Source organism: Marmota marmota, unplaced genomic scaffold (assembly GCF_001458135.2).
Source record: "Marmota marmota marmota unplaced genomic scaffold, marMar, whole genome shotgun sequence".
NCBI classification, from domain to species: domain Eukaryota; kingdom Metazoa; phylum Chordata; class Mammalia; order Rodentia; family Sciuridae; genus Marmota; species Marmota marmota.
The window spans coordinates 40,747,401-40,772,340 of record NW_026000016.1 but is presented as its reverse complement, the minus strand read 5'-3'; the positions used below and the strand labels follow the sequence as shown (position 1 = coordinate 40,772,340).

Here is a 24,940-nt window from a genome sequence, read left to right as displayed (position 1 = left end):
GGGCGGGAGAAGATGGAGAGAGGGTGGGGGTGGGGCTGGGTAATCTGCAGACCAGTTCTTCCTTTAGAACTGCAGGTGGGAAGAGCACTCTGGGAGTTCCAGCCTAGGGCTTTCCCACTTTGTTAATAGAGTGGGGCCAGAGCTGCTGGTGCAGAAGTACCGGAGATTTGGGAAGCTTAAAGCCTGGGAGTTATTTATTTATTTATTTTTTGTACCAGAGATTGAACTCAGGGGCACTGGACCACAGAGCCACATCCCCAGCCCTATTTTGTATTTTATTTAGAGACAGGGTCTCACTGAGTTGCTTAGTGCCTTGCTTTTGCTGAGGCTGGCTTTGAACTCGCGATCCTCCTGCCTCAGCCTCCTGAGCTGCTGGGATTATAGGCGTGTGTGTCACCACACCCAGCTATTCTGTTTATTATTATCATTATTTTGTGGTGCTGCAGGATCTTGTGTGCATGCTAAGGCAAGTACTGGGACACTGAGTCACGCCCCCAGCCCTTTGGTTCTATTTGGATCAAGCAGTTTCTCTATGTCCCACCCCTCGCAACCCAGGGAGTATTTGTATTAAGAGAAGGCTGGGAGACCTGTTCCTCACCCCCATGTCCCCCAAAAGAACAACAGGGGCTGTTTTCCATTCATCATCTTGGTTTTAATGGAGTGTTTTTTTTCTGGCCACAGAGGAGGGGAGACAGCATGGGGTGTGGAGTGAAGGGACTCATCTCCAGACAGTGCAAGCAACAGAACATGTGGGTGTATCAAAGGACCCCCTCCCCTGATCTGTGGGGCATCATTGCAAACACACCTCTCAGTACCGGAAGTTTAGATGGCATGATGGATTTCCCCAGAACATGGCATTCACATTATTGTAAAAAGCAAAATTCACTTAAAAAAAATACAGAGTTGAGAACAGAAAAATAAATAAGGACATTCTAGGTCCCGAAAGTCCAGAGAAACAGAGGCATCCATAACCTAGACTTCCAGAGCAGCTTGGAGGCAGAAGTTCCAGTCTGTGAGGTCTCAGGTGGGGTCCAGAGGAGTCTGGGCCCCTTGAGATGAAGTTAAGCAGTGGCCTGAGCCTTTTCAAGTCTTTTAAGATTCATAGCAGCGACTCTGGGAGGCTCAGGCCAGGTTTGGAGGATGGAAAAGGGAAGAGAACCTTTGAGGAACCATTTAGGAAACAGAGGCTGTGTTCTCTTACTCCTAGATAAATAAGGGAGGGTTACTCCAGATCACTCCCAGGATGCCCCGGGTACTTTAGAGGTACCACATTCTAGCCCCAGAGGTCGATGGGGATTCAAATTTGTGTGAGGATGGTCCATCCCCACCTTGACAGGTGAAAGGCACCACACCTCAAGCTTCCTCATGGCAACGAAGAGGACAGAAGCTGTTGAAGGACTCTTTCCAGGTCTCTGCAGCCCCACCATGGGCACAAGATGCAGGTAACCCAGACTCGGACTCAGTCCTTCCCTCTCTGCTTCTCTACTCTTCCCCGGCTATTATGTGCCCACTTCTCCCATCTAGCCCTCCCAACCACCTCAGTCTTCTGAGCTGGGGTGCTGGCCCTGGGAAGCAGGGAGAAGGCGCTCCCTGCTCAGGGTGCAGCCAGCTGTATCTTAGCGCCTGCCCGGGCTGGGGCAATGCACACTGCCCCTCAGCTGAGCTTTGAGCAGACCCCCAGTGACTGTGGGTAGGTCTGTGTCACCTCCTGGCAGTCTGACAGGGAAAAGCAGCTATCGCCCAAGGAGTCCTGCCGCCAGCGCCTCAGGCAGCTGCCAGGCCCCTCTGAGCGAGACTCAAGTCCCATGAGGTTGTCCACAGACACACATCCCCGCAGCGGGGGCTCGGGGAGCCGATCAGGCAGGTCTAGTTGGTCAAAAGACTCAGAGGACAGGATGCTGTCTTCACTCACAGCACCCAAGGGGCGGCTGGCCCGGGCTGGCGGTGGAGGGGCGGCCAGTTCATCCAGAGAGCCAAAGGCAGTGGGGGGCTTAAGTTCTGAGGCCATGCGGGAGAACTTGCCGTTGAGTTTGAGGATGCCCTTGCGATGGAGGAGCAGCCCTGAGGCTTCAGAGGACTTTTGCTCCACGGGGTCCCCACTCATGAACACATCACCTGCATCCAAGAGCTCTCCAGACTCACTGGGCTCTGGGGAGGAGTAGTAGCCAGACTCACGCTGCCGAGGCTTCTTGAGGATGCCCCTCCTGGGCAGTAGGGGTGCCGCGTGCCCTGGGCCATCCACGTGCCCTGGGCCATCCGCCACTGAGCTGAACTCCTGAGGGTCCTCCCTGGCCCCCTCTGAGGCCGACGCCTTCTTCTTGAGAATGCCCTTGGGCAGCTTGAGGTTACTCTTGCCAGGGCGAGGGGAAGTGTCATCGGCAGGGTCCCCCTGGAGAGACTGGGCCATGTCATTCTCCTTGCGGGACTTCTTGAGTGAATGCTGGCGCTCCAGGTTTGGTGTGGCGCTGCCGCCAGGCGCGTGCTGCTTGAAGAAGCTGCACACCTTGGCCCCATTCTCCAGGAAGGGGCGGGAGGATCGGCGGAGCCAGTCAGCCATGGAGGCCCGGGCGGAGTCGCTGCTTGTGTGCCCACCTTCACGCAGTGCCTCCTGCTCCCCCACACGGGTGGCATAGCCCCAGTTGACCCACCAGTGACTGGCCACATCCTCCAGGGTAGCTCGGCGGAGAGGGTTCACCATTAACAGCCACCTGATCAGGCCGCAGGCATCTGGGGGACAAAAGACAGAGGTTTGGGTTTAGCAGCTGAGATAGCCACCCCACAGCCCCCCTCTGCTTGCCCCCATTGGTGCTCAGACATAGCTTATACCCAGCCCAGATCCGCACATTCTCACCGAGGACCCCATACACACCCTAGGCCATGATGCTCCCTAGGCCAGCTTCCCCGGATGGGTTCTGCCTGTTGCCCCTCCCCTATGACCCCTCACCAGCCCTTGTTTGTATTAGTGTGTCTTTTTCTTCTTTCCTCTGAAATTCAACTGTCTGAGCTTAAGGACTGTGTTCAAGGGTAAGCTAGGGCTCTCAGATACTTCTTCCTGCCTCTACACCCTATGCACAAGGACAGATTTCTGAAGATGAGGACAAAAGCAACAAGATATGAGACAACTGTAGTAAAGAGGATTGAAGTTGGACCTGAGGAAGGACTTCCCAAGTTATGATCAATCATTCGACAAGGAAGGAAAAACTATCCCTTCCTTCCTCAGAGGCCTTAGACACTGCAGAGAGACAACACAGGTCACCAAAATCTACCATGGGTCATGATGGATGTTTGGCCTCTTTACATCAGTGCCGATGTTTAATCCCTGCATTAGGACTGGGTGATGCACACCCGAGCCTGTGTTAGAACACCTATGGCTTTCACTCACCAGAGGGCTGAGGTGGCTCCCGATAGGCCCCGTTGCTGATCTGCTTCACCAGCGTCTTGTGATCCTGCCCATCAAAGGGCATGGTGCCATGCACCAGGATATAGAGGAGGACACCCAGGGACCAGCTGTCCACCTGAGAGAGGGGGGAATCAGCAAGGATGTAGGCATGCCACTGGCCAGAGGACCATAAGCCTCACTCCCAGTACCAGAGAGGAAAAGGGTACATGCTAGAGAACTTGGATGACCTGAGGATGACCTCTTAGACCTGGGAGGATACTGAAGAAGGGGTTGAGGCTCATAGGGAGAGTGGTGACACCACTCTTGGGAGCAGTATTCAGACCATCCCTTCTGGGTCAGGATGGGGCACCAGGTCACTCCAGGGAGGCTGGATTGGGTGCCAGAAGGTAACAAAATAACAGAAATGAGGAAGGTGAGGGGGCACAGAAATAGAACACTAGCCCATCTATCCCACAGGATCGAAAGTCAGTGTAAATGACAGGAGGGTGGGCGGAGGAGGCGTCACTTACCTCTGGGCCCATGTAGGGCTTCCCGTTGACAATCTCAGGCGAGGCATAAAGGGGGCTCCCACAGAATGTCTGCAGGAACTTGCCTTGGTGATAGAGGTTGGACAGGCCAAAGTCAGCGATCTGCAAGGTTAGGTCAAACATTGGACATGGGTCGTGCCAAGGCCTATGTTGCTCTACAGCTCTCAGCTGGCATCTGTCCAGGCCCTGAGAAAACCCGGGCCACAGCAGAAGGAAAGGGTCCCTTGATTCTTGCCTCACACTGGGCACAGTCAACACAGCTCAGGCCCTGAGCATCTGTGTCCATAAAGAGCACCTAGGCAGAGGTATGTGGGGCTCCAGGACACTCAGTGTTCCCCAGGTGGCTTTGCTTGGGCTGTGTTCCAGCCAGGGATGCCCTCTTCTGCCTGGGCATCCTCCTGATTCTGGACCCCTCTCCGGGGAAGGTTTCCGTGGCCTCGGATCCTCCCCTAGGAAGCCCCACAGTTTCCAATGGGCTCCCTGCAAACCTTGTTCATCCGTTCTCCCACCAAGTCAGATGGAAGACCCCCATGCTGATCTCCTTATCTCTACCTGTGGCTCCTAGTACAAGTGAGACCCTCGTGATGCTCAATGAGCACTTACTGACCATGAGGAGGGTCAGCCAGATGGAGAGGGAGGCCTAGCTTCTTACGCCATTGCAGAGCCCTCCGAGGCAAGCAAGGCCCCTTACCCATTAATCATGGAAGACCTGAGTTGCTCTTCCCATCAAGGGCTGGCCTCTCTGCCCATACCTGGGCAGGAATCTGAGGTCAGCTCAAGATAACTAGAGGTCAATGGTAAGAGTAGAGCAAAGATCAGGGCTGTGGTATTATTCCAGGAGAAAGAATCTTCTTGTAAGACTTCCTGAGCCAACCAACCCCGAGGCTGGAGAGGACCCAAACTCATCCTCTCACTCTCTAGAAACCCTCTCCCAGATAACATCAGCTAGGGGCAGAGGTCAATGCCCTGCTGTTCCTAACTCTTCACCCCATCAGAGGGTCATGTGTGCCCAGGGTGGAGAGGGGCTGTTTATGAAACCCTGGCTCCTTTGTTTATGGTTTTATTGGCCTCTTATCAAACAGTTACCAGGTGAAGCCCATAACGAGGCATATTATTGGTACAGATAGGAAAGTATGTGCCTGTCCAGATTATGTGAATTTACTGCCTCTGGCTTCCCTCCCTCTGGTCAGCATCAAAGAAAGCCCCACCTTCTCCAGGAATTGGCTGGTTAAGGGGAATGGACTCAGCACCAGGGCACTTCGGGGCACAGGTCAGGAATTCCTGGAGGAGACTAAGCCCTGGGTCAGGAAGTACTGCAGAGGTCACTCTCCTGGAGCCTATAGGGCTGGTCTCCCTGCCTCAGTCTCCCCTTTCCAGTCCTGAGGTCTGAGTTTATCCTATCAATATGAACTTCTCCTGACTCACCTAAATTTAACTACTTTGGCATAGAGATCTAGCAGCTGCTGGAAACAGGAAGTTGGCACTGAGGTGCTTGGTTGACGGGGAAAGGTGCCAAAGAGCTAGCTAATTGCAGGTTGAATTGTGTGGAAACAAGAAGTGAGGCTCACCTTGATATTTCCATTGGCATCTAACAGAATATTCTCCAGCTTGAGATCCCGGTGGACGATCCCATTCTGAAGGAGGAAGGAGCTGAGTTAGGGCAAGGTCACCAAGGAAGGGAAAGGGACAGGGGCCTAATCTGGAATGCACAGTAAACACAAAGGAAGCCAAGTATGGGGTAGGCGGGGTGTTCCTTTTGATTGCCATATGGTACAAGATATCACAGACCCTTCCCTCCATCCCTGACCAAGAGGACTCAAAGCCAGATACCAACATTTCCTCATCTGAGAGTCCAGAGTCCCTGCTGTTAAACCCATGTGATCCTGGACGTGCCATGGAAATCTCTCTGGTCCGTTCAGATCCAGGGACCACCCCTTTGGGGCATGGTCAGGGCAGGTGGCGCTCACCTGGTGGCAGTAGTGCACGGCAGACACAATCTGCCGGAAGAAATGCCGGGCGTCCCGCTCATTCAGCCGCTGCCGCTCACTAATGTAGTCATACAGGTCACCTCGGCTGGCGTATTCCATGACAATCACGATCTTACTGCTATTCTCAAACACTGGGCATAGCAAGGTGGAGATGTCAGGCCCTCCCAGAGTGCACTGCGTCCCACCAGGGGCCACAATCCCTCCCTGGCCCTGAACCAGATGGGGCCTTCTTTTAGGGTATCTACTGATGGGGGCCCAGGGCTGCAGGCAAAGGCAGCGAAAGGCCTTTGAAGCACTCAGCATCTTCCTGGTACAGCAAGTGAAGAAGGGAAAGGGGCTTACCCTAAATTCAGGCTTTTGAGGATTCTGAAAAGCCCCCCAGGAAGGCAGAACCCTTGCTGGATGAGAATGAAGGGCCAAGTTTATTGGCTCCAAATCTGATATTTTCTACCTTGTGAGTTTGGTCAAAGCTCTTCTGGATACTTCAATAAGAATGCAGTTGGGGGCTGGGGATGTGGCTCAAGCGGTAGCGCGCTCGCCTGGCATGCGTGCTGCCCGGGTTCAATCCTCAGCACCACATACAAACAAAGATGTTGTGTCCACCGAAAACTAAAAAATAAATATTAAAAAATTCTCTCTCTCTTCTCTCTCTCTCTCTTTAAAAAAAAAAGAATGCAGTTGGATGGATTATCTCAGACAAGTCAACCAACCATTGTTCCTCAGTTTCCTCATATGAAAAGTGGGATAATAATGGTGATCTCACAGGACCAAGAAACATAAACATCACTGACTCTCCAAGTCTGACTGAGCCGGCTGGCAGAGAGTCTAACACCAAAGCATGTACTACAGAAATGGTACCTACTTTTATTATATTTATACTCAGTGTCCTCATGCATAATTTTGTTATTTTGTTTTTGGGTTGTTGTTTTGCTTTGTTTGTTTAATGTGGTGCTGGGGATTGAACCCAGGGCCTCATGCCTACAGGCACTCTACCACTGAGCCACAACCCCAGCTCTTCTCATGCCTAATTTTAATTTTTAAATTTTATTTTATTTTATTTTTGCAGTGATGGGGACTGAAACCAGGACCCTGTGCATGCAGGGTAAGTGCTCTACCATAGGGTTATATCACCAGCCCCTCATGCATAAATTTGAAAAATAATGCCAATAACAATGCCACGTTGAGGATCAGAAGAGGGATGAAAGTATATGAAACTATACAATATGGTGGAGAATGAAGACATTCATCCCTCCCACCACCTTTGACTTCTCATCCAGAATATTAAGGCCAGGCTTTCATGCATAATGCCTCATACAGAGAAGCAATCAATAAATATGTGGTAATTAATTGACTGGCTGGCCTCCTGGCAGTCAGCCTACCCCAGCTGGCCCATCTCCATGTATATATAGCAGGAATCATCTTGCCATCAATTGGGCCTTGTCCTGACATCTTTTTTTTTTTTTTTTTTAAAGACAGGTGACTAAACCCTGAGGTTCTCTATTTCTGAGCCATATACTCGGTCTTTTTCATTTTTTATTTTGAGACAGGGTCTTGCTAGGTTGCTGAGCCTCAAGCTTGAGATCTTCCTGCCTGATCCTCCTGAGTAGCTGGATTTCACACAGGCACCACCACACATGGACGTAAGGTTGTCATTGCATCTTTGTGTCAAATGGGTCTTATGAGTTTGGCTTGCGTGGCCAGCCCCAGAACTATTATTGCTGTCTAGCCTCTGAGAAGGAGCTGAGGGACGAGGCTTCTCCTAAGGAGTCCCAGCTCCCAGGCCACTGGATACAAGGCCAGGAAGACTATGCTTTTTTCCAGGGGAACATGGTGGCTCAGCTTCCTGGAAGGTACCTGGCTGGGACTGTACTCCTGGGGTTTTCCTTATCTTGGCAGGTGTAAGCTTTGTGCCATGAAATCAGAGATCAAGAGCCAGCCAGGAGCTGGGCATGGTGGTGTGCGCCTGTCATCCCAGCAGCTCGGGAGGCTGAGGCAGGAGGATCATGAGTTCCAAGCCAGCCTCAGCAACTTAGTGAGGCCCTAGGCAACTTAGCAAGATCCTACCTCGAAATACAAATTAAAAAGGTCTGGGGATGTGGCTCAGTGGTTAAATGCCTCTGGGTTCAACTCCTGGTACCAAAAAAAAAAATATGTCAGAGCACATTTTGGAGAGTAGCTAGGTTAGAGGTCAGGTTCCCAAACTGGAGCTTCCTTCCAACCCTGAAGCCTGAAGCCGGGTGGAATGAATCGGAATCTGGAGGAGCCCTTCTGTCACTCAGCAACTGCGATGCCCTTGTGTCTGCTGCATCTGCAGATGCAGGAGAGGCCACACCCTGAGCTTTAGAGCTCAGTTCCCAGACCCAGCTGGAGATATGGATAGTGGGGAGAACACACATGCACGTGTGCTTACACACACACACACACACACACACACAGTGCCCAATCACCAAGCTCAGTCTAACTTAACCAATGCTTTGTAGTCTGCCCACTCTTCCCTTGGGGAAGTACACCAAGATACAATTAGCCCTCTCTACCACTTGCCCGGACTCTTCATGGAACAGGCTCAGGCCCCAGTCCCATGTCTTCCTATGAACCTGAGAATGGAGACTTCTCTATTTTTTCCCACCAGGAATCTTCAGACAGAGGGCGGAACATGGGCTCCCTTTCCTCCCACCTGCTACTGCTGTTACCCCTGGTTTCCCATCTAACTGATATTATATAAAGGCTCGAAGCAGACAGGCATGTGTGGGAGGGTGCTCCCCCTCTTTCCTCTTTTCTTGGTCACTTTGTTGTCTGGGTCACAGGGAGGAGGGCAGCACTGATGTCAGAGGAGAGGAGGCTGAGAGAGACAAGGAGAGGTAGGAGCCAGCCCCGTGGCAGGGGTGATTCAGCAGCACAGGTCAGACTCTAGGAGGCCTGGCTCTTGAGACACCTGAAGAACAGCACCCACGCTCCTGGACAGGTGCAGGTCTAGGTATGTTTCAGCCTCCCCCGGATTGCTAAGGATCTGGCTGGGCTGGGTAGGTAGTGTTCAAGCAGGGAGAACCTTACAGCAACACCGACAGACCTGCAATTCCTTGAGTACCTCTCAAGAGCAGAGCACTTGCTGACATTATCCAGTTGGATCTTTACACTCTATAATGCAGATGGAATATCCCATCTTATAGGGAGGAACTGAGGCCCAGACACTAGGCGAAATGAATTGCCCTAAATCATACATTTGGGTTTCAAATCCAGCTTTTGCCTGGCTCTAGAGCCCATACCATTTTTACTTCTTTGCATCATAAGTTCTGACTCCTCACACACACACACACACACACACTCACACACACACCCGACTCCCAGCTCCAAGTGCCCTGCACTATACCTTCATGGATGGCAATGATGTGGGGGTGGTTGAGGGATGACATGATCTCAATCTCCCGGCGTATGTGCATCAGATCTTGCTCATCTTTAATTTTGTCTTTCCGGATTGACTTGATGGCCACCTGGGAACAGTGAAGGCAGGAGATTGAAGAGAAAGGTCCGGCAGGTAGAGGCATCCCTGAGGATGCTCCAGTGGCCCTGGGGGTCTGCCTGCAGCTGTTACACAGGCCTCGGGGTATAGCCAGGGAAGCCACGCCACCCTGGAGCAGGGTAGGTGGCAGAGAGACTGGACGGTACCTTCCTTAGAAAAGGTCCTTATCTGGGTGTGGTGTAAGCAGATGCGGGTCCATGCAGCAGGAAGGAGCATAGGCCAATGGTCTCCTTATTCAGACTACAGGTGAACAAGGAAGGTCAAAAACTGCATCTCTAAATCTGGTGCTTTATGATTTACAGAGCAAATTCACTACACTGAACCCAGATGGGGACTCTTGCTCACCATTGGATCATTGATGCCAAGAACTGTGCCTGGCACACAGGAAGCACTGAATAATTATTCATCATATTAGAAAACGAATTGGCCCCCACAACTACCCTGGGAAATAGGTCCAGAAAGCATTGTCCTTCCCACTTACAGGGGAGGAAACTGGAACACAGAGAGGCTAAATGATTTGCTCAAAGTCGAACAGTCACTAACCAGCACAAACTAGGGTAAGACTATTGGCCATCTGACTCCAAGTTAATTCCTGTCTGCCCCAGCACTTTAACTTGCTATAAACAGCAAAAGGTAGAAACAACCCAAATGTCCATCAGTAGATGAATGGATAAACAAAATGTGGTATATATAATGAATACTATTCAGCCATAAAAAGGAATGCAATGAAAACACAAGCTGAACCTTGAGAATATTACACTAAGTAAAATAAGTCAGTCATAGAGGAGTAGTGTATGATTCTACTTCTGCGAGGTGTTTGGAGTAGGCAAACATATAAAGACAAAGTAGAGCAGAGGTTGCCAGGGACATGGGGGTGGAGGGTGGAATGGGGAATTATTATTTAATAGGTACAGAGCTTCCGTTTGGGATGATGAAAATGTTTTAGAGATGGATAGTGATGATGATTTATAATATTGTGAATGTACTTAATATGCCATTGAACCGTACATTTAAAATGGAAAGTGCATGCCTGTAATCCCAGCCGCTCAGGAGGCTGCGGTAGAGGATCGCAAGTTGGAGGTCAGCCTCAGAAACTTGGGGAGACTCTAAGAAAATTAGCAAGACCCTGTCTCAAAGTAAAAAATAAAAAAGGGCTGGGGATGTGGCTCAGTGTTTAAGTGTCCCTGGGTTCAGTCCCCAGTATCAAAAAAATAAAATAAATAAAATGGTAAAAAATGGCAAATTTTATATATTTACCACATTAAAACAAAAACAAAAACAAAAAACTATGAAAAAAGCCTCCAAACACCAGTCTCTTTAGGTAAAGAATGTCCCCTCCCTAGCAACAAGTAAACAAACAACCAGACAAAGTCCTTCAAGACTTCTATCTTGTCCATAAAGGTGAAAATACCATATAGGTATTTTCCCCTGTGGCTGGTGTGTGGTGGTTCAGGAAGGGTGGAGGGAGGTGAGAAGAAATGAGAAAGTTGCCAAGATGCATCTGAGTAGAGCCGGGGAGTCAGTGTCTCCCTCTGCACCATCCCAGTCAGCACAGGTTCCTGGACAATGCGCTCCCCCCGCCATTGTGACTGACTGCAAAGTTGGCTGGGAGCACATGGTGTGTGTGAGACATGCTGCCTAGAGACCCAGGGGACCCAGGGTTCTCCAGGTTCTGTTCCTGTCCCTGTGGGAAGGTCCCACTCCCTTTCCAAGCCTTGGTTTTCTTTTCTGAGATAAACAGGTTGAACTTAGCTGTGTGTGTGTGTGTGTGGAGGGGGGCTTTCCCTCTCTGGTTCTATGGAGTGAGCTGTCCAGAAGCCACAGGTCCTCTGAGGCTCCATCTGGGGCTGGGTGGGGGTGGGGTGGGGTGGGGTGTTCCAGGGCCGTCAGTTCCTGGCAAGTCCTGTCCAGGGACACAGTGGTAAATACAGACTTCCTCTTCATGGCAGGTTAGGAGAGATCTGAAGGCGCAGACTGAGGTAAACAGCTCCTCATTCAATTTCCCAGGAGGGTTTGCCCCCCCTCAAGATTCAAAAGGAGACAGAGAAAAGGAAACTCTGGCTGGAGGGGAGGGGCCTCTAATCCACCCTTTCACAGGCTCTGGTGGCAGACAATGGCTTCTGCTCACAGGGACAGTGGGTCCTGTTGGCCTGTGTCCCCCCCATCGGACAAGAATGCGGAACGGCCCTAATCCAGTAAGAGGAGTTGCTCACAAAGCCCATGGCCCGGTCACCCCAGCAACGGGCCAGGGATGGCGGGCCCCCTGCCCCGCTCCTCCCCTGAAGCTGCATGGGTGAAAGAGGGCCCTCCCTGCCCTGTGCAGGGAGGACAATGGCAGGCGGGATGGATGGTCACCATGGAGCCTCCTCCCCAAGATGCTAGAGAGGCCCAGGCTGCAGCTGCAGGGGTAGGGCTGCCCCCCCTTAGTTCCAACCCCCCACCTCTTCCCAGGGAACCAACAGAAAAATCCCTGGGCTTGGAAATCGGGGAGGGGGTTGGGGATAGGAGGCACCTCTCCTGAATTTGACCCATTATTTCCACACACTTCTCTTTCCACACCCCTTTTCTCTCCCTTCAGGAAAGATTTTATGGGCTAGTTCGTTTCTAAGTCTTTGTGTCTAAAATCAGTTAATGGGTGAAGTGCAGTGAACTCTTCAGAAACAGAAGCCCAGGGAAATATATAAATAGATTGTAAAAACAGTCACATAGAGACACAAATCACTAGCTAGATGAAAATATTTGAGAGTTCAAGACGTACACATATGCAAAGATTATGCCCATTTCTGATGTTCGACTGTTTATACACACAAATGTATGATAAACCATCCTAGGCTTAGGGGCAGAGCTCTAAAGATAACAAGGCTTAAAAGCGAGATTCTAAAAAAAAAAAAAAAAAAAAAAGGGGGATTTTGGGTACTAGAAGGAGTTTCTGTGTAACTACTACACAGTAGAACTCTGAGATCCTTCTCTTTCAACTTTGGAAGCCTGGAATTCTAAATCAGATTTTTTTTTTGGGGGGTACTAGGAATTGAACCCAGGGGCACTTAACCACTGAGCCACATGCCCAGCCCTTTTTATTTTTTTTATTTTGAGACAGGGTCTTTCTGACTTGCTTAGGGCCTCGCTAAATTGCTGAGGCTGCTTTGAACTAGCGATCCTCCTGCCTCAGCCTCCCGGGTTGCTGGGATTACAGGCACGCCCTGGCCAGAATTATTATTATTTTTCCTGGTGCTGGGAATTGGAGCCATGCTAGGAGAGTGCCTATCACTGCACCATACTTCCAGCCCTTTAAATTAAATTTATTAATCTTCAATGAACAGTTCCACCCTCCTCCAAGCTCAGGTTCTGGCTTCAGAGAGTAGGTTGAGGACCCTCCAGTTATCCCCATTAGGTCCCAGAAGATCACAGAAGATGAGACGAAGGAAACAAGTATGTCATCAGGCCTCCATTAGTCCCCATGTAAGTAACACAGATAAGAAGAGCTATATGTCACTGCCCTGGGCCAGTTCCCCAAGGAGAGGCCTCCAGCTATCTACTGGTCAGCCTGTCAAAATAAATTAGACACAGCACCAGCTCAAACCTAGACAGAGTTCAGCATACAGAGAGCATTCAACAATTATTTACTAGTGAACCCAAATCATAATAATAAATATTTATTGGTTAAGTCACCAGATTGAGCTTTGACTGATAGGACCAGTGCCCAGATAAGATTTTCTCCTCTTCTTCTCAGGCCTGGTTGGAGTCGATTTTTAGAGACCTTTGTTCTCACCTGCAAGATAGTTGGTCGACTATGTTCTAGAATAAAAACAAGCTGACGGAAGCCAAGGAAAGGTTGTTAACTGGATCACCCAGAGATCAGAAGGCTACGTGCCTCAAGACATTCCTGGTTTACCCTGGTATAACTCTTAATATTGCCCCCTTTACTCTCCAAAGCATCCAAGTTCAGATAATATAGTACATGGCCACCATACTGCGAGGGGGAAGGAAAACCAGCCCCAATGATGACAACGTAAATGTAAATATCTGACCAGTGGACTTTAAAAGCCCGGTGTCTAATTCTTATTTGTCCCATTGAGCTATGCAACTCAAGGCAAGTCACTTGGATGATCTGGTTAACTGGTCTGGCTAGTTTTCATGTCATGTCATACAAAAAAATGAAAGGATTAATTTTCTTTCTTTCTTTTTTTTTAATTATGGTACTGGAGATTGAACTCAGGGGCACTCAACCACTGAGCCAGATCCCCAGCCTTATTTTGTAACTCTCACTGAGTTGCTAAGCACCTTGCCATTGCTGAGGCTGGCTTTGAACTCACGATCTTTCTGTTTCAGACTCCAGAGCCACTGGGATTACAGGCGTGTGCCACTGTGCCCAGATAAAGGATTAATTTTTCTAAATAGCTGCTGGATGCCTACTATGTGCTTGGTATATTGTGCTAGGTGTTGGGGAGTCAGACAATAATTAGACATCCTCACCCCCCCTACCCCAAATAAATTAGACAGTCCCTGTGTCAAGGTCTCTCTACTCCAGTGGAAGGACTGGCAATTAAATTAACTTCAGTCTAGTGTGATGAATGTGGCAGCGGAGGTCCCGGCCTGCCGGGGACTCCAGGAACACTGCAGAGAGCTTCCTTTTCCCTGGAGGATCAGGGAAAACCACCCCTGGGAGAAAACTGTTTTAGATCGTGAGGAACAGGTGAGGTTTGCTAGGCCATGGGAGGTAGACTAGAGAGGACAGCAAGGGCCTTCCAGGTAGAAAGAAGGGAGCTAGTCATGAGTGTGCACATCTGAATGAATCTTGAAGCTCCCTTCCACATTCTGGCACTTGAGCAGAGCTTTGGAAAGGGGCCATCCGTTACTAGGCCAGGAAGAAGCCGACCAAGGACTGCTGCAGGCCTCCCTGCCGTGGCACGTTAACCTGCCTGAGCATCGTTCCTGCTAATCTCATCCCAGAGCTTTTCTTGCCCCCTCAGCCTTGCACGTTAGAAAGGTGGCAGGGCACATTTTTTATCCAGTTTTGCAAAAAGAGAACAGTGAAGTCCAGAAGGCTGCATTGCCTTTTCCAAAGTTCCTTAGTGCATCAAGACAAAATCAGGATCCAAGATGGAGGGTTGCCTGGCTAACACTTCAGTAGATACAAGTTCCTTGGAGACGGCCAGCTCTGCGTCCCATTCTAGGAAGGGAATGCCCCACATCTTGCTGTGGGCCAGGCTGGATAGCGAGTGCCCCTATTCCACTTACAGATATTCAAACATGCCTGCTCCTTTGCCAGTACCCTGGGGACATGATGCTGGGCTCAATTGGTAAACATTGCCTCGCTCCCAGGAACTCAGATCAGGAATAATATGTACTGAGGATAAGATTGTAGCAAGTTCTTAGGAAAAAAAGAAGAAGAAAGATAAGGAGGAGGAGGAGGAAAAGAAGGAAGAGGAGGAGGAGGAGGAGATGATTTAGAGATGCTGTTCCAGGTGCTAGAGAGAGGGTACAAGCTGGGCATTTCTGGTCACAGTTATCGCCTGGAACTGGAACCAAGATCCTTGATTCCTTGTTGGCCTTTCACAGAGTAGCAGCTGTCTGAGAGGCGGGCAAGGAACTGAAGGATGATAGCAGAGGAGAAGTTGGGCTAGGCCAGTCTAGGCTCAGAAGAGGGGATGGACCTGGGGGTGGTTCACTATCCTACCCAAGAACCAGGCAGAAGCTGGCCTAAGAATCAGGCAAGGAGCAGGAATGGGATCTAAGGGGAGTCTGCGCCACCTCCCCTAAGTCCCATACTATGCTACTCCCCTGCCACCTTCTCGCCCACTCTGCCAGGTTCCTGGGCGAGGAGCTTCCCTGCCCAGCCCTCCTGTGTGGTTTGGCTGGGGCCCAAGAACAAGAGTTGCCTACAGCTTCCCTCCGTGCTGCTGAGCAGGCAGGTGCAGGAGGAGCTAGTAGGGCAGTGTCTCGCTGAACAAGCCTTTGGCAGCTGGCCAGGCAGAGTCCTTTTCTGAAGCTGGTGCTGAAGGAGACACTCCGGCTTTGAACAAAGCAGACAACACAGTGGTGTGTCTCAAGGAGGGCTGAGCACAATCCACAATCTTTCTTGGGGCAGGACTGTCCCAGGATAGAGGGGTCTCCAGGAAAGGGAAGGTAGGGACCAGCCTTGCTGGAACAATCACACTGTGTTAGACTGTGCTAAGCACTTTACATATACATTCTCATTTAATCCTAGAATCCCATGAGGCTGGATTATAATTCCACTTCACAGATTAGGAAACTGAGGTAGAGAGGTCCCACAGCTGATAAGCAATGTAACCACAATATGAACCCTTATAGCCTTGACTCTGAGCTAGGCAGCCTCCTGGATGAGGTTTAAAAATCAGGAATGTAACATAGCTTCCCCACCCAAGATCCCTCAACATAGTCAAGTAGGCTAAGGGGGGTTGGTTCCCAGTGACTTTCTACCCTAAGCACTCACTTCCTGGAGCACTGGGGAAGACATGAAAAGCTAGCTGCTGGGGTGACAAAGCACAGAGACAAGCCTGGGCTCATTTTGAGGCCAACTTCCAGACCAAGACTCAGTACTGGGTCATCTAGGGCCTGGGGTACACCATCCTAGAGCCCGTTGCAGGCCTTCAACTCACCAGCCAGAGGACAAGTCACTTTCCTCTCTGGGCCTTAGTTTTCCCATCTTTCAATGAAAGAATCAGATTATCTTCATTTTCAAACACTTTGAAGGTTTGCTTGGCAATTTAATATATAATGGAGACAGAAGCACCCCCACCCCACAGTGCTACCCATTTGGACGCTCCTCACAGTAACTTTGGAGGGTATGACTTCTTATTGATAATCTCAAAGGCTTTGGTGGCCTCCACTATTCCAAAGACCCCAGCAAACGTTTTTTCTCTTTAAGGGAAGGAATCGACAGGGGAGCTAAGAGACTCACAGGAGGAAATGTCATTTGGATACCAGGAATGTGTCCAAGATCCAGAGCAAATATTTGTTTTTCCTCTCATGCCCTCCTGGAGCAGCCATTAGTCCCACCCACCTGCCCCTCCCTCTGGACAATCCCATCTGGCCCCCCACTAATTCCATCTAGGCAGGTTGAGAATGGAAAGTGTGCTAGAAAGAAAAATTAGGGATGGGAGTCACCACCCAGCAGGCTTTCCTCGGAATCTAGGCCCCATCAACAATCTCAGTTCACTTGGGGGAAGGTTTTAGAGCAGCTCCATGCTCTTCTCCTCCACTGCAGGATCCTGAGACATCAGGTCCTTCTCTCTTCAGGGAGGACAAAGTGCAAGGGATGAGTGTGGGGAGGAGACAGCAATGCTCCAGAATGGAGAAATCACCAGCACAGCAGAAAGCTGCTCCCCAAGAAAGAGGGGGATCCTGAGCAAGTTCCCAGCAACTGTACTGGGTGGTCTATGGATCAGGGAGGTTCAGAACAGGTCCCAGCTACGGATCTTGGCTCCCTATATAGAGAAAGAGGGAAGAGGCCGAAGAGTTTCTTCTGAATTCTCTGTGCTGATGCAATAAGAGCTGGAATCCCTGCCCAGAATCACTGAGGTTTGAAAACTGAAAACTCGTTTATCTCACTCTGCAATCAAATGAGATTCCTCTCTGTGTGAGTCTGTCTCTGTCTGTCTGTCTCTTTCTCTGGCGCACACACACACCCACAGTGATTCCAGTCCAAAGCCTGATGGGATCTCAATCTCAATCTCAGTTTCTCAATTTCTGGACCTGCCCACTATCAGAGACCCAGTCTTCCCCCCAACAAGAGGCAGGGGGCACAAGCCACGAGCAACTGTTTTTCAGCTAAGCCCCTGACAAAGCCTGGGCCCAGCAGTCTCAAGCCTGGAGCCTCACCAGGCCCTCACTCTGTATAGAAAGAGAAAGAAAAGGAAAGCCAGAAAGTACATGATTGCCCAATAGCTGTAACCTGGCAGCGGGAACCAGGGACTGTGCCAGGCGTTAACAGGAAAAACATACTTGGACCTATTGATGGGGCCATAATCCACCCCTTTCTTCAATATCTATTCTCCTTCACCAATGAAATGACTTCTTGAATTTCAAGCCAGTTACTGGCTGCAAAAGCAAACACAATCATAGCCAATAAGGCAAACCATGGCCACACATACGCACACACAACTCACAAGCAGCACCACTAAATTCAGCAAACCATAATTCCTAAACCATGTACTCTGAAAGGCTTATTAAAATACAAATTATAGAGCATCACGAGAAATTCCCCTCAATATGGAAGCAGAGAATAAGTATTTTAAAGAAGCACTTCAGCTGATTCTCATGCATGCTAAACTCAAGTTTGAGAACCATTGTTAGCTAATTTTGGACACATTTGCCATCTTGACAGGGCTGGCCTTTCTGGATACAACTATCAGTTCTTACTGTATTTTTTCCTATGCATTAGGAAAAAAATTATCATTTGTTATCTTATTCAATCTTCCTACAAGTTTGTGAGGCAGCCTGTTTTCTCCATTTTTGCAGAAGGGGAAACTGAGAATACAGATAAAGGAAATTGCTCAAGGTCACAAATTACTATGACTACCAACACAGAGCCCAAATCAACAGTACGAGTTCCTGAAAATGCCACAAACACAAAACTATCTTCTTGGGACATTGTGAACTTGCACCAGTCTGGTGTTATATTTCCCAACATCAAAAACACATCATAATTAAATTTTGACTCAATTGCAGAGCTTGAAAGGGCCTAAGTTAAGTGTCAACCCCAACCTGTGCAGATCTCCAGACTATCAGAGTGGAGAATCTCCACACTTCAATGATCACCTCAACCACACACCTACCTACTTCTCAAACCCCTGCTAAGATCAGTTGCCTTCTTCTTCCTCTTCCCAATTCCACTCTGTTGAACAGTCTGTTTCTTTTTTCTTCTTCTTTTTTTTTTTTTTTTGAGAGAGAGAATTTTTTAATATTTATTTTTTAGTTGGCGGACACAACATCTTTGTTTTGTATGTGGTGCTGAGGATCGAACCCGGGCCGCACGCATGCCAGGTGAGCGCGCTACCGCTTGAGCCACATCCCCAGCCCGAACAGTCTGTTTCAAGCAAAATTTAACTTAAGTCCCATCTTCTCTAAGGACATGCAGGCTAGTGTGGTTGAGGTTCTCAGGTCCACAAACTTAGTCCCTACAATCGCGGATAGCCATCTACAAACCTCAGCGTAAGTAGACTGCATGCTGCCAACTCCACCGAGCAAGGCACTAGTCCCTGGATCCATCCTCCACTCCCCGCGGGCGGCCCAGCCCCATGCCCGCCCTCCCGCCTACCCACACGGCCAGCGCAGCGAGAGGCACTTACCAGGCGCCCTGAGCTCTCCCGCGCCTTCTTCACCTTCCCGTAGGTGCCTTTACCTAGCGTCTCCAGGAACTCGTAGCGGTGCCGCAGGTTGTGCTTGTGGTGATGCCGCTTCACCGCCTGCTTCTTCATCAGGGGCTTGGGAGACTTGATGAGCCCGTCTGCCAGTGGCCGGGCGAGCTCCGCCGTCAGGGTGGCGGTGGCAGAGGCAGCCGGGCCCGGGCGCCGAGGGAAAGCCAACGACTCCATGGCGGGTTAGAGGTAAGCGAGAGCGGAGCGTCAATCGTCTGGCTGTGCGGGACAGCTAGGTTCTCTGGCACATGACCCGCACCGGGACAGCGAAGTCACTGCCGCAGCAGAGCGCGCTCCAAAGAGCCGCATTCCAAGTTATTATAATCGCCCGATGCCAGAGGCTCTGGTCACGCCCCCCAAAGTTCATTGGTCTGCTTGCCGACAGCGCCTGACCAGGGCCTCTCCCATTGGCTCTCCCAGGCCCCCGACACCGCCTTCTCCCTTCTGCGCAGCCAGGAAAGGTGTCAATGGAGCCCCGCCCACCTGGGCCCGGAGGGACAGGAATGGAACTAGGGAATGCCTGCGGAGGCTGCTTGGCCAGTTGGTACTACTGAAATCTGGAACTCGACTTTGAAGGCCCTCGAAACGGCCCTTGCCTCTGAGCAGCGCTTGGTTTTGGTTATAACCACCTGTTCTATTATGCTGTGTTCTCAGTTGGCGAGGCGGCAATCTGAGGGCGCTAGAGGTCACCAAAGTATTTCTTTATCCTGAGTAATTTGCTTCTCCCAAGCCAAAGTCGCTTGACCACTTATGTCCAAAAGAAGAAAGGGGGATGGGATGGAAGGGTAGAGGACTCTAGCCAAGTGGGAGGACTGGTGGAGGGCTTATCTTCAGTTAGGTCAGCCTTAATTAGATCCTGGAATCCAACCCTCCTGGAAAGTTCTTACCTCTTCATCAAAGAGAACGCGTAGTGTTGCGTGGATCCCTCAAGATATGGTGGAATTTATGGAGACCTGGCAGGAGGTGGAGAAAACCAAAAGGGAAACATTCATGAAAACTATATTACACTCCTATTTCTTATTTAACCTGTATCCCTAAGTCTATGAAGCTGCCTCATCCAAGGTTTTCTTTCTTTTCTTTTCCTTCCTTCCTTCCTTTCTTTTTTCTTTTCCTTCCTTCCTTCCTTTCTTAATTTCTTTCTTTCTATTTTTTACCCCTTCCTTTCTTTCTTTTCGTTTTCCTTTTGATACCAGGAATTGAACTTAGGGGCACTTAACCACTGAGCCACATCTCCAGCCCTTTTTATATTTTATTTTGAGAGAGAGTCATGACAAGTTGCTCAGGACATCATTAAGTTGCTAAGGCTGGCTTTGAACTGTGATTGTCCTGCCTCAGCCTTCCCAACTATTAGGATTATAGGTGTGTGCCAACAAGACTAGGCTCATTTATTTTCTGTGATTTTAAAATTAGGAGGACTGTCAGGTGTGGTGGCACATGCCTGTAATCCCAATGGCTCTGGAGGCTGAGGCAGGAGGATCAAGAGTTCAAAAGTCAGCCTCAGCAACTTAGAGAGGCCCTAAGCAACTCAGTGAAACCCTGTCTCTAAATAAAATACAAAATAGGGATGGGGATATGGCTCAGTGGTTGAATGCCCCTGAGTTCAATTCCCGGTACCAAAAAATAAACAAATAAATAAATAAATAAGTAAAATAAATCAGGGGGCTGGGGTTGTGGCTCAGTGGTAGAGCTCTTGCCTAGCACGTGTGAGGCCCTGGGTTCAGTCCTCAGTGCCACATAAAAATAAATTAAAAAGAAGGTATTGTGTCCAACTACAACTAAAAAAAAATATTTTAAAAAAATCAGGAGGTCGAGGCCTAGCTTCTTTTGTGTGTGTGTGGTGTGGTGCTGGGGATTGAACCTAGGGCCTTGTGCATGCAAGGCAAGCACTTTACCAACTGAGCTATATCCCCAGCCTCATCTTTTTGAGGCCTGGAGGGCTAGCTAACTCCAGCTTCTCCAATTTACCTCTTTTTTTTTTTCCTCCCTGGTGTTGGGCTTTGAACCCAGTCCCTCATGCATGCCAGGCAATCACTCTACCACCAAGCTACAACCCAGCCTTCAGCATCTCCATTTATAGTGAAATGAGAACATCCACAGGCTTTCCTCCTCCTTCTCTAAGTGAGGGATAAGGGAGGCTTCTTGATATCCCAGTTCTGTAAAGTATTATTATGTCAAAGGCCATGCAACTGGTGAGAAAGCAGCAGAACTGGGATTTGGACCCTGGACTGTGGGAGAAGAAAGGAGGCCAAGGGGTCCTTGGTCCCCTTCTCTGCAAGCAGTCAGAAGCCTGACCGGATTCCAACTGTGCTGAGAAGATAGCATACCCCTCATTTCTCCAGGAGGGTGATGTCTCCAGCTGCATATTCAGGGCACCAAGGACCAAGAGGAACTAAATCCCCAGTTGCTGAATTTTGTATTTACTGTCTGCCCACTTTCTTGCTTCCACTGACGTTTTGTAGTGCAAGTTATGATCGTCTCTATTCCTTCCTGGAGTTCATGGTCTCTCTCTGTGGCTGGACAAAATCCACCTTATGCAGAAAAACAACCTCCTTCCCCTAAACCTGAAGAGTCACAGGAGGTGGTAGCTGACTTGGCACCTTCCCTCTATAAGCATCTGGTTTGCTCTGGATTATCTGTGAAAATAGAATGAGTCTAAAAGAGTTTCTCTAGCCTGCTGTTTCCTTTCCCCAGTGAGGTCTGTGTGCATTCCTGGGGACCCATCTGGACAAATTAGGACTCTGAAGATCCAGCATAGGTAACATAAGAGCAAGCACAGGGCTGAGTGCTGGGTGACCTGAGTTCTAGTTCTGACCAACATGAGCCAGTTCTGTGACCTTCTACCACTCATTTCGCTCATTCTATGAACTTTGGGCCCACTAGGTGCTGACCTGGGATATCATGGTGACAAGATACATACAGCTTCTTCCTTCAGAGAATTTTCAGTCCAGTGAGAGATAAGCACATCCTTTACAGAGGGAGACATGTCCATAATGGGGGAAGAGCAGAATGACCTTGGGATGTATAACAGGAGTCCCTAGCCCAGATGGGAGGAGACTAGTCAGGAGGTACTTCCTGAAAACAGAGCTTTTCAAGCAGAGGCATTAAGGACATGTAGTAATTGGCCAACTGCATCAACATTTCCTCATTAAAAAAAAAAATTTTTTTGTTTTCTTCCTCATAAGAAAAATAAAGAATCGTGCAAATAACCCAAGATTCTCTTTCAGACTTAATGTATCCCAACATCTCATGCATGGCTGAGCATACAAAAGATACTCAATCATAGACGCTTATGGACCAAAGGAATGGATGAGCAATGGAATCAAAAGACTAAAGTGAGAATACCTACAAATAGCGGATCTCCTGTACCAGCTAAACTGGTGATAGCAGAGGGGACATATCATTTGCTACCTCTCCAACCCTCCCCACCCCTACTTTAGTTTCCTTTGCTACAATCTGAATCCCCATTTAGGAGGCAAACCAGGGATGACCAAAGACCCCAGAGAAAAGAGATCTCCCTGGCTCAAGCCAAGGTGCAGCTTGGTGGCCCACAGGAGCCAACAGACTAGGCTTTAGATGAGTCTTGGCTGCAGACTGTTCACAGCAGGTAGCAAGGGAAGCAAACAAACAGATGCAGTTCCGGAACAGCGTGCAGCTCGGAAATGATCCTAGCTGCTGGAATTCGGCTCTCACATTCCTTATGGGGAGACCTGTTTGATGGCAGAGTAAGAATGCCAGACAGGGATGGCTACTGGCAAGGCTTTCCAGGAATTCCTGTGTCATGTGCTGGGATGTCTGGGCTGAGCTGAGCCCCTCTCAATCCTGTCTGCCTCATTGGGCCTACTATGCACACACTGGGAAGATAATCAAGAACAAGCCTCTGTCTTGTCCTTACACACTTCACAACTTGTATGTGTGTGCTGTATGTGTGTGTGTTGGGGGTGTGTGTGTCCAGGGTTGTAAAAGGGGATCTAAAAGCAGCTCAGAGTGAAAACTGCTATCATGTGTCCTGCTGGGTGCAGAGTATAGGCAGGAGCACAGATGAGGAGCGCAAGGACACGCCAGGGTGAGGCAGGTCTCAGACACATCTAAGATGAATCCTGAGGTACGATTAAGAATGCACTTCCTGCTTCCAGGAAGTTTACAGCTTAATTAGAGAAATAATATGATAAATATACAATTTAACGGTATAATCACAGGCAGAAAGTGGGAGGACCTTAAAAGAGATACAAATGACTACATGGGTTTGAAACACCTACTACTTTGGCTCAGGAGTAGGAGGCCCAGTGGACCTTGAAAGGTTGGTGGGATTTGAATTATCCTTCAGGGATGAAATGGGGAGGTGGGGGTGAGGGAGAAGGAAGGGCTGACAAAGAGCATGCTCTGTATGCAGTGGCTGTAGGGGGTCACCAGGACCCTGGAGTATCCTCTCCCTTGGAGTTATGTTAATAAGATGTCCTCACTTCTCTCCCCTTTTCTCTGGGAAAAGAGCAGGCCAGAGGGTTCAGTTCATCACCCACGTCCAGCCTGAGACCTCACTGTCGTTGTCAAATCACCTTTCCCCAGAGCTGGAGGATGTTACAGCCCTCAGTCACCACCCCCCACCTCTGTGGTGGGCAATATGGCGTGCAAGATGTTGAACTTCCCCTGGAAGTTGGAACGGCCTGGATAAGAACCAACCTATTAAAACTGGCCTTCCAAGACAGGGAGGTATAAATTCAAAGAGGTCTGTAATTCCAGATAGCTTTTAGTAAATTGAGATGCCTGGTTCAAAGCTGCCCTCTTCTGACAGAACTAAGCCTAGCAAGTTTCATGGGATGCCCAAATCTGTCACTGCTTAGGCAATCTGATGAACTACTCACTTGTTCATTTATTCAAATATGTACAAAGCAACTGCAATAATAGTCTAATTATATCTAATTATATCTTATATCTGTTTCTAAGCATCTTAGATATAGTGTCCCATCTACCAAGCTAGGTAGTATCAGAGCCAGGAGGTAAATCACATCAGTCCAATATCCTATCTTGTGTGCCTAACTATGTATTTCCTTATGGACTCTGGAAATCCAAGACAGAGCTAGTCAGGGCTGGGAGAGGATGTAATGAAAGAAGTCAACCAGAGAGCTATCCCTATTTCTGGCCTGGAGAGGTGGGGATGGCACACAGAGAGGGGTAGGGGCCAGCAGCGCTGGGATCAAGCTCAGTTTCTACCCCCATCCCACAAAGAGGCCATGGTCAAGGATTTTCTCTTTTGCATGTGGTTGCTTATTGATAAAAAGGGATTTGGGTAAATGAACTCTGGTTTCCATTTCAATCTGCCTTATCTAAACAGGGACAAATTAGAAATCTCAGTCACTCTTCTTTTGCCCACTTAGGACTTGGACATGTAGGAATCTCACCCTTCTCCTACCCATGGGTTGACATGACATTTTGGCTCAGAAGTCTGGCAACCTGGACTGCAAATTCTGCTCTGCTTCTGATTGACTATGACTCCATCTCATCTCTCTGCAGCTCTATGAAAAAGAATGATGCACTTTCATATAACAGTGTGCCAGTCACTTTCCTTAGATGACTTACATTACTGAATTCAATCCTCATCATGACTTTGTAAAAAGCAGGTTATAGCATATGATTATCCCCATTGCACAGATGAGGAAATTGAGACACAAGAGAAATCAACTACCTGCCCTTGTGGGGTCACAAAGCTGACAAGTGATTCCAGAAATGGAGCTCTTCACCATCATGCTTTGGCTTGGAGAGGATTCCTGGTTTGCACAGAGTCTTCAGTAGACTCAACTGCTCTGTGTCTTAGTTTACTCATCTGAAGTGTCTCATGAATCCCTCGTAGGGTTTGCTGTGAGATAGAATGAGATGTCAAGTTGCCAGACAGATGGTTTCCTAGCAGTCTGCATGGGGCTTTGCTGGGCTCAGATCCTCCCAAGTTCCCTCCCTGGATTCTGCCAGAGAACCCGTGTGTGTGTGTGTGTGTGTGTGTGTGTGTGTGTGTCCAACAGTAATGGGTTTCTCAGATACCTGAGCTTCAGCTGATCTGACCCAGGAATGAGAACAGTGAAGACAAAGTTCTGAGCTAGCAAATAGTCATTGAAACTGTCAAACTCAGCTGGGTGCAG

The 24,940-nt window shown here is 49.1% G+C and overlaps 1 protein-coding gene across 1 annotated transcript; it reads right to left on the bottom strand.

Moving 5' to 3' along the window:
• Positions 1–630: 630 nt before the first annotated feature.
• On the bottom strand, positions 631–19,162 carry Nuak2 (NUAK family kinase 2). Its single transcript, XM_015483777.2, has 7 exons — positions 18,744–19,162; positions 9,283–9,403; positions 5,895–6,046; positions 5,496–5,561; positions 3,910–4,029; positions 3,383–3,515; positions 631–2,727 (listed from the first exon to the last, which is right to left on the bottom strand). Exons 1-7 carry the CDS (start codon positions 18,987–18,989, stop codon positions 1,655–1,657), a joined length of 1,911 nt encoding a protein of 636 aa, XP_015339263.1. The 5' UTR covers positions 18,990–19,162; the 3' UTR covers positions 631–1,654.
• Positions 19,163–24,940: the final 5,778 nt, after the last annotated feature.